Genomic DNA, 16,878 nt, shown 5'->3' with positions numbered 1-16,878 from the left:
GCTGACTAATGCTCTTGAAGCTTCTTGACAACTCCTTCAAGTTTCCCAGTGAGGACGGGAAGACTCGGCCCCTCCCCACCTCTGTCCCACAGTCTGGACTTCCTTGGCCAGCCACCATCTATCTCATTACCCACTGTGGGGCCACCCTAATGTTCTGGGGCAAACCCAAGAAGTTGATCTTCAAGAAAACCTACACTAATGCCTTGATTTAAGACCTTGAATTCCTACCCACTCTGTAGTCTTTTTTTGAATGCCCAGGGTTTCTGACATTTAAAAAAAAAAAATGTCATTTTTCTCCGCTATCTCGAAAGCTCAGTCCTCAGCCTTGTGTGAGAAATGTGATATGGTTTTCAGATTGCAGAGGGACAGAGGTGAGGTAGGATTGATTCTAGGATCACAGAATTCATTCCTTAATAGTTTAGTTTACTTTTTCAGTGACATCCCAAGTCAGAGCAGTCCCTGAAACAGAGGCCTGGACTTACAGGTTCTGAAGCTGGAGCCATGCTCATGGACGGGGCCAATCCCTGGTTATCAACTTGGCCCTGGGAAGAGGCAGGTTCCAGGAAGCATTTATTTAATCAGAGGCTTACTTCCCACCCACCCCCAGGCACCTCCCAGCCCCTTTCCCCTTCACTTCTGCCAGGCTTTATCTGTTCTTTTACATGCCCGATCCTGGGTTATAACCAAGGTCAGGCAGAGGACAGGGGGTCGAAGATTTTCTCTAAAAGATTTAATGCACCAGAGATGACGAAGGAAATATGTCCTATTGATTTATTGTGTTCAAGCCGCACTCACCAGGACCCTCGGTCTTGGCAGGAAAGAGGTCCTCCCCCTCACCCCAGAAGCTGGAGGGGCTCAGAAGTGGTAGGAATACATGGCACAGAGAGATGGCTTCCCTGAGGAAAGGTTGAGAGGGTGTGGTGGTTTTTTCTAGAACTAATGTCAGGCCATGTGCTTAGAGTTTTCCTGTGCACTGTGTTCCCTTCCAAGTGTTTCACTTGTATTATCTCATTTAATTCCTTGAGCACCCAAGGCCAGACAGCTAGAAAGTAGCAGTCAGAAATCATTCCCAGAATCCTGGGTGCAGAGCCCCATGACCTCAGCTAGGAGGCCCAGCTGCCCCCTCATCACAGAGTGAACCGTCTCTGGAGGGGGTGGAGCGTCTGAGCCACAGAGGACAGGGCAGGTGTTTTAGAGGACAGCTGCAGGAATTTAAGCTATGCCCAGGAAACCACTTCCAGCTAGCGACAGTGGGGTGGCAGTACGGGTAGGACCTGCTCCAGGGCAAGGCAGCCAACAGGTGCCAGGGAGCCAGAACATGGCCTGGAGACAGGGAGCTAGTCAGAACCATCCTGTGGGTTCCCGAGGTCTTCCTGCTCTGGCCCGAGACCTCCTGTGTCCCGGGTGCTGCCTTGGCCCTCGGTCCTGAGACCCAACTAACTGTAGTTCTGCCTCCCTCTCCCCTCCCCTGCCCCCCTCCCTGCCCCTCATCCCTCTGCCCTCTTCCCTCATCCCAAAGCTGCTCCTGCCCTCTGGGCTTCGAGGGGCAGCGCTGTGAGATCAACCCCGACGACTGTGAGGACAACGACTGCGAGAACAACGCCACCTGCGTGGACGGGGTCAACAACTACGCGTGTGTGTGCCCTCCCAACTTCACAGGTGAGGGCTCAGGACGCCCCAGCACACTCATGTTGGTGGCATGGTGTGGACGGTATCTCTAGAAGAGTTCCCTTCCCTTAGTGACATTCTTAAAGGAGGAAGGACCCCACCTCCTTTCTCCCAGAGACCAAGATCCCAAGACTGTGAGTGCCACGAGGGGCCTCTCCAGCATCCTGTCTGCCAGCGTGTCTGGCTCCTCCACCCCACCCACCCACCCCTACAGGCCACTCACTCCTTCCCACTAGGAAGCAGGTCCCCAGAGCTCTTCCAGCTGTCATCCATTGAGCTGTTGGCCGTGCCCTCCTTTAGGAAGCCTGGTGGCCAGCGTGTGTGAGGTCAGCAGAGGCCCTTGAGCTGCTCTCGGCTTTGCTCAGGTGTCGTCAGCTGTCTCTGGAAATCTAGGTTCTTCCAGACACTCTGCCAGGAGCTAAGGAGACACAGGTTCAACAGAATGAGAACACAGCCGTGTCATTCCAGAGGTCCCGGGACCACGGGGAAACAGTCCTGCTGGAGAGCGCGGGAAGGCCCCACAGGAGGGATCATAGCTTGGGGTTGTCTTTCTACCCATCCAGCCCCCAACCCAACACCTTTATTTAACCATCAAATAGACTCTTAGATTTTGAGTCAAAATGATACTAATTGGTACAAACACAACTGACTTTGTTACCAAAGTGACCTGAAGTGGCCTATCCCAGAAAAAGAGCCAACTCGGGGAGCCCTGCACAGAGTTATACCCTTTTCTTAGCTCCTGATACAAATGAACACACTAGAAGTTCTGAAAACCCCTGCTTTAAAGAAAGCTGCCTATGTTTAGCCCGGCAGTTCCACACTCCTTTGAGCTTCCCTCTTATCCCACCTGGAAACCTGCTGCAACCTGGGTATCGTGTCCTAAGTTACAAGTTCCAGACCTGCTGGCCTAAGGCCCGGAGGAAATGGGAGTGAAGTGGCTCGGGACTCCCCGCCCCCCAGCCCGATGGAACCTGGCTCATCTGTCCAGATGAAGCGTGCAGGGGTGTGGTGCCCAGTGGAGCAGCCCTGGGGACTGCAGAGGGGGTCGTGGAGCAGCACCCGTTCCCTGCAGATCCTCCAGTCCACTAGCCAGGATGCCCCAGCACAGCTTGGGCTGCTGGATTGCCCCATGGCAGCTGAGAAAGCCACCTGCCTCCTGGGCCCAGACAAGCCCTTGGGTTGAGAGAATGAGCAAGGGCATCTCCCCTGTGCCCTGCGTCGTCCATCTCCTGAGGGCAGAGTCGTAACCAAGAGCTGCACTAGCAGCAGGTGACTCTTCTCAGGCACCCTTCACTACACGCAGAGCAGTGAATTAGGCAATAGAGACACCGAGAAGGCCAAGGTATGCCCTCAGCCCACAGGGGCTTCCTGAGAAGCAGCACTGGAGAGAGTTGGATAGCTAGTCCAGAAGAAGCTGCTCATCAAAATCCCAGCAGCTCAGGAGAGGGCAACAGTGCTCAAAATCAAAATCAGCTCTATGGCAGAGGAGGACCTCAACTAGAATCCTCACCAGACAGACAGGCAGTGGCAGGGGCACTGAGGAGATCTGTCTCCTGCTTCAGTAGAACCCTGCCCCTGTCTCAAGGACCAGGCTGTTCCATATTTGTTGCACTCTGTTCCTGAAAGGAGTCCACTGTGGCTCTTCTGTCCCCCAAAACATCCAAGGCCTACACAGACACTTGGCTGCTTCTCTGAGCCTTTTCAGAGAAGGAGGAGGAGGAGGAGGAGGAGGAGGAGGCCTGTAAGGAACACTGTGGCCTTGAGAAGCTCCCTCTCTGGAAGGTGGAGATAGGCTTATCCCCACCCCAGAAGAGAACAGTTCTGGGGCGTCTCACTCACCCTCAGGGCCTTCTGCCCAGGCAGCCTGCTCTAGCTGCAGCTCCCCACCCTCAGCTCCGAGGAGAACGTCTGCCACTAGAAGTCTCCCTCCCTTAGATCACTCTCTACCTGGCTTGATTGGGTGAACTTTGAGAAAACCCAGAAGTCAGACCCTAGAATCCCACCCTGTTTGGGAGATGCCTCCTGCCTTACCCACCCCACCTACATACCTGAAAACTTTGAAGTAGTAGTTGCGCTTATCTGAGCCCCGGGTATTTATGACCCACCAGGCAACACCATAGCAATCAAAGTTAGTTATCCAGAGACCAGAAATTCAAATTCCTCTCATATTTGCTTCCCTTGAAAAACCCAAGAGGCTTCTTGATCTGGAGCAGGTGAACCATGCAGTTAAGCCTTCTTAGCCATTCTAAGGAGCCCCCTCTCACCCCCTGGGCGAGGTTATGGTCTCTCTGTGCTTCCAGAGTTTAACTCTGTGGCGGCCTCAAGACTCTGGATGGTGAGGTTCTGTCTGTCTGTAGATCTCCCACCACTAGACCCTGGAAGAGGACAGAAGTAAGTCACTGTCTGCCCCAGCGGCTGGCATGGTGCCTCCCACATAAGAGGGCTTAATGAAAAGGTGTGAAATTAAGAAAGCAATTGGACAGCAGAGCCCAAGCGGGGGTCCAGGCTGCCGCTCCAGACGCAGCTGCCCTGGATGATGGAGTAGAATCCCCAAGCAGGGGTGCTGTGGCAGTGCCCATGGGAAGGAAACTCTAAGTCAAGAAAAACAATACACCAAGAGAAGAGTGTGAGGGCCTTGCTCTGTGACTTGACAGATGTAGGACTGAGGGTCCTGATACCTGAGTTCTTGTCCCTCTCCACCAGGTGAGCTGTGTGACGAGGTGATTGACCATTGTGTGCCTGAGATGAACCTCTGTCAGCATGAGGCCAAGTGCATCTCCCTGGACAAAGGATTCAGGTAGGACTTGCAGTCCAGCCCGCCACTGAGCACTCAGCCTCCAGCTGTCTGGGTTGGAAGCTGAGGCACTGTGTGTGCTGGGTGGGGGGGCTTCTCTCCCCACCCCACTCTCCTCTGGATCTGACTCATCCATGGTCCAAGTCTCTCAGGCTTTCCTTTTCCCTATGTGAGTGTCTCTGTCTTGTATGTCTCTCTCTCATCTCTGCCAATAGAGAGGGAGAGATGTTCTCTTTCCTTTCCTTCCTCCTTTTCCTCTCTTTCCTCGCCTCTTCTTCCCTCTCCTCGCCTCCCCACCCCACCCGCTCTCTCCATCTCTTCTTTCCAGAGCTAAAAACGTTGCTCAGAGGAAACAAAGTGTGAAGGGTGTTGGGTGGCCTTCCCAGGGTGCAGCCTTCCGGGCCATCTTACCTGGGGCTACAGAAGGTTTGCCAGCTTGCACACGTAGGAGGAAGGGAGTTGGGGGACAGGAGCCCCAGCTGGGTTCAGCAGCCACAGCCATAGGTGGAGCCGTCTCCACAGTGAGCAGCAGAGCCAATAGGTGTAAAAGGAGCACATGAGCAATTCTGAGGTGGAGGGAGAGGCTTCCTCGGGAGAGGGCCACCCAGTTCACAAGCCTGAGAAACCAATGGCACTCTTGGGAATTCCTCCTAAGGCTCTCTTCCCACCTTCTCCCCTCGCCCTCCATCATGAAAACTGGTGCCAGTGTTTCTTCTGGAGAAGATGCTTAGACCCTCATGACCTGGAAGTCTCTGACATTGATAGGACGGTGGAATCCTGCATCCAAGAATTCTCTCCCTGTCCCGGAAACTGCTTTCCACACACAGTTGCTTCCTCTCCTCCCCAGCAGGCTCTGTCCAGGAGCAGAGGGAGCCTCTAACACCCAGGATCATGGTGCAGGGGAGCAGGCAGAGACCAGGGCAGCTGGGAATCCCAGGATGTGCCCTCAGCTGACACCAGAAACATTTCTACTGAGCTCCCTTAGGATGAGGGACCTGCCTCTGGAACTCAGTGCTGCACTACCCCGTCTCTTAGGAATGCTAGGGAGTTAGGGGTTCTCATGAGCCTCTGGACTTGTTCCTTGAAATCTCACTCTGTATTGTAACCAAGACCCCTTGAGTTCTAGGACAACGGAGAAGAGAAAGAAGCCAGTCAGGCTTTCACAGTCTCAGATATTTTATTTATCTGCAATGTCTCCTTAGAGACACTATCTTGAAAAGGTCTACTGAGCAGCTCAATAATGTTAGCTTTTTATTCAAATGCATTTAAATCAATAATCCTTTCTCCAGTGCAACATTGTATCATCTTATCCCCCTCCCTCCCATCAGCAAGCAACTCATATCCCATGGCAGCCTAGAAGGGTGTTAGCAAGAAAAATGCGGTCAGTGCGGCCTTTGCCTAAGTGGGAAGATGTATATCCTTGGAGATCTCCTTGTATGCTCTTCTAATGAGGTCTCAGCAGAGGGCAGATAGGACCTGCCCATAAACACTGAAAATAATCATAAACACAAAGATCACAGTGATTGGCACACACCGAGAACTTGCTCTGAGCCAGGCAGGGAGCATTCTCATGGAACACCCAACAATCTCAGAATGCACAACTACTGCCCACAGTCCACGAGGCACAGCGGGGTAAAGCAAATCTCCTGGAGACAGGCCTAGAAAGGTGTGGACTCAGCCCCCCTAGGCCTGGCCAGTTTCTCAGTTAAATCTAGACTCCAGATGTCCTGCAAACAAGAGTGTCACTGTTTTCTCCCCCTGGTCCACAATGAATGGATCCAACAGATACTAAAATTACATTAACCTTTCACTTTAACTTGAAGAAAGATACAGGCTCTTGCTATTTGGAAGCAATAGGAAATGCAGGGTGTCACCAGCCTCTTCTCTGGATGAAGTATCGTTGTCTAGATCCTGGCTGCAGGGAATGAAGTCCCCCAACCAGCAGCAGCCACCACACATGGAAGCTTGCTGGGAATGCTGATTCCCCGGCCCTGCTCAGACTCCCTGAATCAGAAGCTACACTTTAGCAAGATCCCTGATTGTTTTATAGGCTTGATAAAATTCGAGATGTGGCCAGGCATAGGGTCACCTGTAATCTCAGCAACTCAGGTGGCTAAGGCAGGAGGATGACAAATTTGAGGCCAGCCAGTCAACTTAATGAGATCCTGTCTCAAAAAAATTTTTAAAGTGCTGGAAGTGTAGCCCAGTAGTAGAGCACCCCTGGATTCAGTCCTAAGTTCCAAAAAATAAATTAATAGGTTTGACAGTGCTAGTGTGGAGAGGACTATAGAATATATAAAATAAAAAAAAGAAGAATGTAAACACATTGGCCTCCAAACCTCACTGCTTAGTTTGGAAGTGTGAATAACTTCCCTAATTGCTGATAAAGACCTTATCAATAGCCCTGAACTCCATACTTAAAAGGCTGGATTTGATCCTGTGAAGTGTTGGGCAGTTGTTATGGCTCTGGGCAGGGTCAGAGGGCTTGAGCTACTCTCCAGGTCACTTTTGAATTCAGGAGAATTCAAAGACACAGTCTTTCCAGGGCCAGGTTTCCCATGGTAGCAGAGGTATGGACCACAGTATGCTGAGCCCTCCCCCCACAAGGCATTTCATTTATTATTTATCATCAACTGTATTTAAAGATGAAGAAACCAAAACACAGGTCATGAATGGTCAATGCACTTAGAACCGCGTCTGACACATAGTGTAAACTGTCGCTCCACGCAGGGCACAGGAGTGACTTCAGCTCTCTGAGCTCTGTCTTCTTCCTGATGATAGACCCTCCTTTTCAGGGTCCTGGGAGGACTCAGTGTGACACTCTGGCATGTGCTTAGCACAGTGCCTGACACAGTCCTGAAGGTCAGTTCTAGGGAGAAGATGGCAGAACCACGCCAAAAGCTGTGTGGTTCCACCCCATGGCCCTCGGCCTGGCTCCTGGAAACACTCCCCACTGCATGAAGCAGACAGGCCTCAAAGGCGCGGATCAGAGGCTGTGACCATGAGTGGTACCCGAGTGAAGCCAGGCCAGGCAGAACCTTAAGGAACTTGAGTGGACAGGGAGAGGGAGGCCACCTGGAGGGGGCCAGGAGCCAGGCCAGGAAGCTGCCCAGGCCTAAGAGTAGCTTCACACTGACTGTGTTCCAGGTGTGAATGCGTCCCTGGCTACAGCGGGAAGCTCTGTGAGACAGACAATGACGACTGCGCGGCTCATAAGTGTCGCCACGGAGCCCAGTGTGTGGATGCAGTCAATGGCTACACGTGCATCTGCCCCCAGGGCTTCAGGTATGGCAGAGAGTCTCCTCGGGATGGCGACAGTCTAGGCCCAGGCACCCTACAGCTACCCAAAGGGACTCTTATAGAGTGGACTTAGGTCCCAGCCCACGTGTCAGGCTTGCATGGGATGCCGTCTAAGGGAGGATGCCACCATCTTGGAGCCCAGATTACAGGGTGGTGGAGCCGCCTGCCCACGTGGCTGGGTCTGTCTTGTAGGCTGGAGAACACAAACATTGTGGTGTCCCAATGGCAGAAAAGGCGAGGTGAGTGGGGGGCTTGGAACAGTCTCTGGAATCAATGAAGCCAGAAAAAAGGGGAGGCCTGGGCCGGCGGCTAGATGTCTGAGGGGGTTGTGGAGGGAGAAGCCTGGGTTCCCGGTCCAGCTTCTACACTGACCAGCAGGGACAGCGGGAAAGGGTCAGTGGGGGTCAGACTGGACACCAGTGCCATGCCTACCAGTGCTCACCAGATGGCATAAACCTAAAATGTGCAAATAAGCTTTGCATATAGACTCCAAGGTCCTGAGCCTAGAAGGAGCCACAGAGTTCTCAAGGCCAGAGTTTCTAAAAGCTGGACTGAGACCCTCCTCCGCATCCGAGGCTCGTGAAAATATTGATTCCTGTGCCCCACGCCAGAGCTACTGAATTAAAATTTAGAAAAATTAAAATAGAAAAAAAAGGGGGCTAGAAAGTCTGTACTTTTTTTAAAAAAAAAGCATGATAAAATATACATAACAAAATTTACCACCTTACATATTTTTAAGGCTAGAGCTCAGTGGCATTAAGCATATTCACCTTGTGGTGTGGCCATCACCAACATCCATCTCGAGAACTTTTGCCTCTTGCAAAACTGTTTCATTAAACAACAGCCCTGCATTCCTCCCTGTTCACTCCAGGGAGCCCACGTGATTAGAACCTGTTACCCTTCGTGTCTGGCTTATTTCGCTCAGCATCATGTTCCCAGGCCCACCTGCTGTAGCATGTGTCAGGACTCCCTTTCCCCATAAGGGCCAGCAGCATCTCACTGGGCGACATGCATTTGTTTATCCCTTCACCATCCACGAACAGGAACAATTAACAATTGACAATTCACCCCACGCATTCTGATGACACTGACATTTGGGGACCTGTCTGACTCAGTTACTTTAAAAATGGGAAAACTTGGACTTAAAGAAAAAATAAATAAAAGGACTTGCCCCAGGTAGTGGCAGGGCTGGAACTAGACCCTGGAACTGTCTCCCCCCGTCTCACGGGCTCTCTGCCAGAGGCTCCTTGTTGGTAACTGATTGTCTCTTCTCCCCCCTCTGCCCTGTGCTCCCCCCATGCTTCCCTCCCCTCCTACCAGTGGACTCTTCTGTGAGCACCCCCCGCCCATGGTTCTGCTGCAGACCAGCCCCTGTGACCAGTACGAGTGCCAGAACGGGGCTCAGTGCATTGTGGTGCAGCAGGAGCCCACCTGCCGCTGTCCCCCAGGCTTTGCTGGCCCCAGATGCGAGAAACTCATCACTGTGAACTTCGTGGGCAAGGACTCCTACGTGGAACTGGCCTCCGCCAAGGTCCGGCCCCAGGCCAACATCTCTCTGCAGGTGCGCCTTGCCCCATTCTGCCCTTGGAAGGACCCAGTTTGCCCCCAGTCCCTGAATTGACAATGGCATCCTTCTCTACAAGGGAGACAATGATCCCCTGGTGCTGGAGCTGTACCAGAGAACCACCAGGATGCCTCATGTCTTAGCAGTTCTGCTGCTTCCCCCCAAAAATTATCCAGGACAACATTCAGCTTTGGGGAAGTAGGACTCGCTCTATCTAGATAGATTTCTAGATGCCTCCTGACCAGCCCTCACTGCAAATGGCAGTTCCCGTTTCTAGTCTTATTCCCTCATTCCTCTAGAAAATATTTGTTCAACTATTATATACAGATACTGCTGAAAAGCAGGGCTTCGATAGTAGACAAAACAGAAAAAGCACCTTGTCCATCCAGGAGGACAAGGAGAGAGACAGCGGCACAAGGGTCACTGCGGGAATGTGCTGGAGGGACAGCAATCCCATTCTGCAGGGAGAATCAGGGAAGGCATCTCAGAGGCGGTGATGCCCAGGCTGAGAGGTGAAGGATGAGTAGGAGTTTTCTGATGAAAGTAGAAGAGTGGAGGCCAAGGGTACAGGGTGAACGCAGACTGGAGAGGACCAGCAGATTTCTCAGCAAGTGCAGAGTCCAGAGGACAAACACAGTGGAAACCCATTCAGGGTGAACAAGTTCTTTTCCCAGTAGCTTCATTCAGGTTCCTTGCTTTGGACCTGAGCCCGTGTATTCCCGACTGTATTTCTGGTTAAGCTAAATGCTGTTCTGGAGGTGGGTGTGGGCAGGGAAGGCGGAGGATGGGCAAAGAATAGGCCCCACCCGCAGGCTCCTCATGGAAGAGGAGACCCAAAGACGTACCAGGATGGTGCTGACCAGGTAGTGGCCCCTGCCCCTGGGTTTGGGTGCTGCTGGGCACTCACTGGGGCTCCGTTCTCTTTCTGGCTATGGCCAATTAGCCCAGGTTAAAGTTGGAGTTTATGGGGGAATACTGCTCAACAAAGATCTAGAGAGCACCCATACATCCCAGGGACTCTTCCAGGTGCTGGGGTTGCATTGACACAATGTTCAAACTCCTCACCTGGCGGAGCTTGCAGCCTGTGGGCAGGCCCCTCAGCTGAGGCTTGGCCTGGCACAAACAGGAAGGAAGCTCTACCTGCCATTGTCCCTGGACCCCCAGCTCCACCCAGAGACCTAACTTCTGGGTCCCAACCCCAGATCTCCAGGGTCCTGTCAAACTTCCCTGCTTCACATCCCATTCACAGCTACACAGGTGCCGGCCATGAGTGCAGGTGGCGGGCACAGGAGCGCCCCCTGGTTCTCGGCCTTGGCAATATTTCACAATCCCCTGGAGAAGTTTCAACCTACCTGCCCGAGAGATTCATGTGAGCTCACTCTGGGTGAAGCCAGAAGCTGGTGTATCTTAAAGTACCCCCAGAAGCAGCCATCTGGAAGAGGGTGCTGGGAGAGGGGTGGGAGAGGTTGACCTCACGTAAGCCCTAACCCACGTGCCCGGCCCTCTCTCCAGGTGGCCACTGACAAGGACAATGGCATCCTTCTCTACAAGGGAGACAATGATCCCCTGGCGCTGGAGCTGTACCAGGGCCACGTGAGGCTGGTCTATGACAGCCTGAGCTCCCCTCCAACCACGGTGTACAGGTGAGGACCACGCCCCCAGCCACTACTCACCTCCACACCAGAGCAGCCAGGGTGAAGCTGATACCCCAGCACGCATGCGCGCGTACACACACACACACACACACACACACACACACACTTCCTGCACAGAGTGGCAGGTGGGAGGGAGAAGGGCAGCACTGGAGGCAGAAGCAGGCCAGGAAGGCAGGCTCCAGCGGGAAGATGACACCTCATTACCATAAGATAAATGGCCAGCTGGCTACTGTGCTTGGAGCCAGGTGCTCCAATGGGAATGAGGCTGCTTAATGAGACGCCCTTTTCAAAATGTCATTCTAATCTTTTATTAGTTTAAGAAAGAAAACGGGGCAATTAGCATGCAATACAAGGGAAAGACATTCAAGAGCATTGGGAAATAGGGCCACTGCTTCAGTGACTTTCAAATTGCCCTGAAGGACAACTTCAGAACACAGTCACCCTGTGTGCTAGTCAGCTTCCCACTACTGTAACAAAATGCCTGAGGAAATCAACTTATAAAAAGGAAAGGTTTATTTTGGCTGACAGTTGTAGAGGTTTCAGTACATGGTTGCTTGGCCACGTCACTTTGGGCCTGTGCATTGGCAGCACACCATCACAGGGAGCATGTGAAGCAAGCAGCTGGCCTCTTGGTGGTGGGGAAGTAGAGGGAGAATGAGAGGAAGGGGCTGGTGTCCCAATATCCCTTCAAGGGCACACCCTCCCCCAGTGATGGGAAAATCTGAAATTCTCCAAAATCTGAAATTTCCTGAGCGCCAACATAACACTCGAAAAATTTTCAGAGCATTTTGGATAAGTGATGTTCAACAGGTAAAGTCTGTGCAAAAATCCCCAAATTTAAAAGAACTACTAAATCTGAAACCAGTACTAAAGAGCTAAAATATAAAATAATTTTAGTTACAAATATCTTTATAATAATTCTTAAAAGTAACCACTAGAATTTTTAGATGTCTTTGTTACCCCCAAATTATGAAAAACACTAGTGGGGGCTGAGGCTGTGGCTCAGTGGTAGAGCGCTTGCCTGGCATGTGTGAGGCCCTGGGTTCAATCCTCAGCACCATGTATAAGTTAATGAATAAAATAAAGGTCTACACATCTAAAAAAATATTTTTAAAAAAACCCACTAGTGGACCAGGAGCAGAACTTGGGGAAATCCCAGAACAAAGTAGAGCCATGCTCTTCACCATGGAAACAGGAGCGTATTCCATTGGGGTTGGTGAAAAGAAGAAATAGTTGGACTTCCTCTTCCCCCCAACTAAATCTTTTCTTCAGTTGAAACTTGATATTAAACTCAAGAGTATTAAATGCATAGAGGCCAAAGTGCCCTGGGGGCCGGGGATGGAGCCACATTCCCACCCTAACCATCCAGGCCCCTGATTCTCCTCCAATAAACCCAGTGTGAAAACCACTGGTTACAACCCGTGGTCTGGCTGGGAATATGGCTTGGTGGCAGGGTGTTTGCCTAACAGGCACAGGACCCCGGGGGGCATCCACAACACCAAAAACAGTAATGGGAAAAAAAAAAAAACAGTGGTTCTGAGTGTGGCCCCAAGGCAGCAGCTGGTGCCTGGAAGGTAGTAGAAATGCAGAATCTGCCCCAGCACTTCTGAATCCAACACCTGGGCCCATGTGAGGGTGGGGCTTGTCCCCAACAGATCTGTGTTTTAAGGACCCTTCCAAGTGATTCCGATGCGTAGGTCTGAGGACCACCAGTTCACACGTGGGAACTCACTGGAGAAGCAGCCAGTTGAGTTGAGTTGCATCTTTTTCTTTCTTTCTTTTTCTTTCTTTTTTTTTGGTATGGGGAAGGAACTCAGGAGCCCTCGACCACTGAGCCACATCCCCAGCCCTATTTTGTGTTTTATTTAGAGACAGGGTCTCACTGAGTTGCTTAGTGCCTCACTTTTTGCTGAGGCTGGCTTTGAACTGGCAATCCTCCTGCCTCAGCCTCCTGAGCCGCTGGGATTACAGGCGTGCGTCATGGCACCCGGCTTGAGCTGCATCTTGATGAAGGCGAGAAACTAGTGTGAGCAGAGAAGAGGTGGCACGCCAGGCTGGGACAGCAGCAAAGACAAGAGGCAGGACAGGGGAATCAGCCAGACAGAAAGACTAGCCTGGAGGGCAGGAAGCACCAGAAGCATCCCGGGTGGGGAGGACCGGGTCAGTGGACATGGAGAAGCAACTCGCCCGGTGGCCTCAGAGCTCCCTGGAGACGGGGCCTCCTGACATCTCTTCCTGGAACCAGTGGCCCTGCTCCAAGCGGGAGGACAGAAAGCCAGGGGGGCAGGGCCACCAGCAACCCAACAACCTCTTGCCTGGCAAAAAGCCTCTGGTGCTACACAGACTTGGGTGTGGGCAAGTGACCTGCCTCCTGCCCCAGCTCCCCCACTGTGCGCCATGGAGGCCCTCCTAGGCACTGCTGAGGGTTGGGACGGTGCTTGGCCCGCTGAGCTGGACACAGACCTGTTGAGGAGGCGGGGCCAGCTTCCAGTGCAGCTAGGCCCCGTGCACAGCCTGGGCCTCCTGAGTGGAGCCCCCCTCCCCAGCTGACCTTGGCTGGTGGTGCTGTGGCTTAGTCAGGGGCGGGCTCACAGGAGGCACTGGCAGCATGCTGAGAGAGTGCTCCTGTCTGAGACGTGGCACAGGGGCATGCCAGGCTTCTCCATGGGAAGATCCCAGTGATGTGCATCCAGGAAACCCCGGCCTGGAGCCCCATGCCAGCTGGGGGACAATCTTCACTGCCCTTCAGCTCTAGGTTTAAGGAACCCCAGGCTCCAGAAATCCCACATTGAAGTATTTTTGCTTCCAAATCCTTTTCTCCAGATTAAGTATCCCTTCTCCAAAATGGTTGGATCCAGAAATGTGTTGGATTTCAGACAGTTTTCAGGTTGTGAAATATTGGCTTATACATAATGAGCTATCTTGGGCATGGGTCTCAAGTCTAAATCCAAAACGCACTTCTATTTCATATACACCTTTCTTAGCCCAAAGGTAATTTGTTGTTGTTGTTGTTTGTTTTGTTTTTGGTACTGGGAGTTGAATCCCAGGGTGCTTAACCACTAAGCCATATCCCAACCCTTTTTATTTTTTATTTTGAGACAGGGTCTCACTAAGTGATTTAGGGCCTTGCTAACCAAAGGTAATTTTGTATTATCTTTTTATTGCTCCTGTATTTTGACTGTGATGCATCACATGAGATCAGGTATGGAATTTGCCATTTGTGACATCAGTGAGTGCTCACAAATTTTCAGGTTTTGAAGTATTTTTAGTTCTGGATTTTTTGATTAGGGAAGTTCAACCTATAGTATTCTCTTCCACTCTCCATTGACTCAGAAAACACAACCAAACACCTCGTTTGGGCCAGACGCGGGCCCAGAGTAGGAGCCATGGGATCAGGCACACACAGGCCCGAGAGGAAGACACAGCTCAGCACATTACACCCCCAGGTTTTTTAATCTGTGAATATTTCAATGAAATCAACAAAGGTGCATTAAAATATGTTGGAAATAATAATAATCTAGAGCTTATTAATATAATATCATTAATAATATTAGTGATAGCAATAATTTTAATGAATATTATCACAAATCATTTACCTATTACTTTTCTTAAAATATTAGAACTCTACAAACACAAATATGTGTTTCAAAGTTACCAAAAGATGTGTGTTTGTTGCTCAGTGTAAATTGTTCAGGTGTTCCAGAAATGGGGCTTAATGGGTTAAAGAAGCAGCAGTTACCTGGGGAGAAGCAAACAGGTGTCCATGGAGACACCGCAGCATGCGGTGGGGACACTTCTGAAGAAGGAGCAGATACTTTGCTGGGACGGGGAAGGGTTCCTGGGGAGGAGGCAGTGTTCCACAGGCTTCTCCACACTGAGGAGCATCTCCACAGAACAGGAGAAGCCCTGGGAGGGGTCACCATCAGAAGATGAAGGGCTACAGGCTGAGGTGACAGCTGCAGAGGAGCTCACAAGGCCATTCCAGCCAATAGAACCGGATCTCCTCAGAGTGACTACAGTGACCTCTTGACACCAGCCTGCCACCTCAGCCTTGGGCTGTGAGCCAGGGAGCCATGCCAGGGCTCACCCGTGGAGTTGGCAGCTGCAGACTCCTACGGCCAGAGACGCCCATGAGCCAGGCCAGGGCAAGGGTGAGCAGCCAGCGGATTTACAGAGCTGCAGCAGCTGGCTTCCTGCCGGTGCCTGCTTTGTTCGTCTGCCCAACTGTGGTCACGGGAGGTGGTGAAGGCACAAGACGCATTCCAGGCCCCAGGACGAAGACGCAGGAAAGCCCACCTGAGCCCCTGCCTGCCCCAGAAGGGGACAGACTTCTCTGATGCTCAGAGCCAGACTTGTCAGAGGCAAGCTCACCCGTCTGCGAGGCCAGGGGCCCAGCAAGGAGCAGACGTGGGACTGTATATGGGAGTGCACTAAGGAGCAGTGGAGACTGCGGCAGCCTGGAGGGGGCAGCCTCATGCGAGGGCAGATGACCTCGAAGGGTTCTGAGCATCAGGAGGGGCTGGAAATTTGAGGTTTGTGTAAATATCCCAGTTTTTAAATGTTCGACTCTTTAAAACAGTATATGCAAGCAAGCTCTGCCTGGTGTGGCACGTGCTCCTAGAGCCGTAATTACCATCACTCCATTTACTCTCGAGGCCTTCGTGGTCCTCAGCACAGGCCCCGGGCAAACCATCACTCCTCTTCAGGGGGATGAGAAGCCTACTACTCAGAGGAGGCCAGTAAGTGGCAGAGTTGGGGTCAAACCCAGGATAGGTGTCCACCCAAGCCTGCTCTGCCTCCGCACTGGACCCAGAACCAGAAGAAAGCATGACCTGTCCCTAGGGTACAGCAGTGGGGCTGGCTGCAGTGGGGCCTAAGTCTCAGGCTGCTGCCTAACTAAAGCCCAGGGACTCTGTTCCTGCGGTGCTCTGTCGCCACCTACTGGTCACACTCAGCATACAGGTAAGGGCCTCCAGCACCTGGAGGATTGACCACCCTCATAATCCCCTTCCTGGCACAGTGGCCTCAGGTCCCTTGGCTGGGAACATGGATTTAAGTCCTGCCTCTGCTGTTTCCACTGTAACATGGAGCATCTTAGTCTCTGGGCCTGGCATCTCCCGTTTCCAAATGGAGAAAAAAGTGCGGCCCCACCTTGGGGTTGAGAGTGCTCAGGGAGAGTAGGCTAGTCCTGTGCTTTGCATAGCAACTCAGCCCCTGACCCCACCACCCTGGCCCCACCAAGCCCCCAACACGTGCCCACCCACCATTGTGGTTAAGGCAGAAGAGGACCCCACAGGCCACTCTGGCCTATGGGCGTGCTCGCCCCAGCCCCTGCAGGAGCCTTCCAGCCAGCTCTGCCACCTGCAGTCCTCTCCGTCCTGCACTTGATGACAGTTCTGTCTGACTCAGTGGATGATGAGGAAGACTCTCAGGGCCCTGTCTTCTCCTGACATCCCTACATATGTCTCTAGGGGACCGATGACCAGGGCTTGGAACACAGTGTGGCCATTTCTTTTAAACCAAACACTAGGTTTTTGTTGTGTCTCTTCAATTTTTTTCTCTTCTTTGAAAGCAGCAAAGCCTTCTTCCCATTTATATTTTATCTTTAAGGCCAAGAATCATGTATTTTTTTAAAGGCAGAAATGAAACCAACCTGATTTGGAAGAGATGGTAAAGAATCAGAACTTCCAGCACAGTGCACTCCAGGCCTCTGGAACCCACAGCTTGAAAAGCACTGGCTTTGGGCATGATAGGCGCCCCTGGTTCAGATGTGCCTGGAAGAAGGTGACCTGTCAACCCACGAGCATTTGTTGACGTGGATGTGGTCATGAGAGCTTTGGGTTGGAATCAGTCCTCGGTTCCACCACTTTCAAGCATTGTGGTCTTGGTCAAGGTCT

General features: G+C 52.0%; 1 protein-coding gene and 1 long non-coding RNA gene across 2 annotated transcripts in view; one reads left to right on the top strand and one right to left on the bottom strand.

The window, feature by feature from the left end:
• Positions 1-16,878, top strand: part of Slit3 (slit guidance ligand 3) — a 579,279-nt gene that overhangs the window by 544,376 nt on the left and 18,025 nt on the right. Inside the window, exons 28-32 of the mRNA XM_046421334.2 lie at positions 1,520-1,659; positions 4,372-4,465; positions 7,610-7,747; positions 9,083-9,323; positions 10,839-10,969. Of these exons, the coding sequence (XP_046277290.1) occupies positions 1,520-1,659; positions 4,372-4,465; positions 7,610-7,747; positions 9,083-9,323; positions 10,839-10,969 (744 nt within the window). The remainder of the gene's footprint in view (positions 1-1,519; positions 1,660-4,371; positions 4,466-7,609; positions 7,748-9,082; positions 9,324-10,838; positions 10,970-16,878) is intronic.
• On the bottom strand, positions 758-14,901 carry LOC124077092 (uncharacterized). The gene is made up of 3 exons (XR_006846516.2): positions 14,721-14,901; positions 1,892-2,086; positions 758-896 (listed from the first exon to the last, which is right to left on the bottom strand). It is a non-coding gene; the product is annotated as an uncharacterized LOC124077092 (long non-coding RNA).

Source organism: Marmota monax, unplaced genomic scaffold (genome assembly GCF_021218885.2).
Source record: "Marmota monax isolate L192 unplaced genomic scaffold, Marmota_monax_Labrador192_F-V1.1 WCK01_AAM20220418_F8-fsc00084, whole genome shotgun sequence".
NCBI lineage: Eukaryota > Metazoa > Chordata > Mammalia > Rodentia > Sciuridae > Marmota > Marmota monax.
Note: the sequence above shows the minus strand (reverse complement) of the source record. Positions and strands in the feature narration are given on the sequence as shown.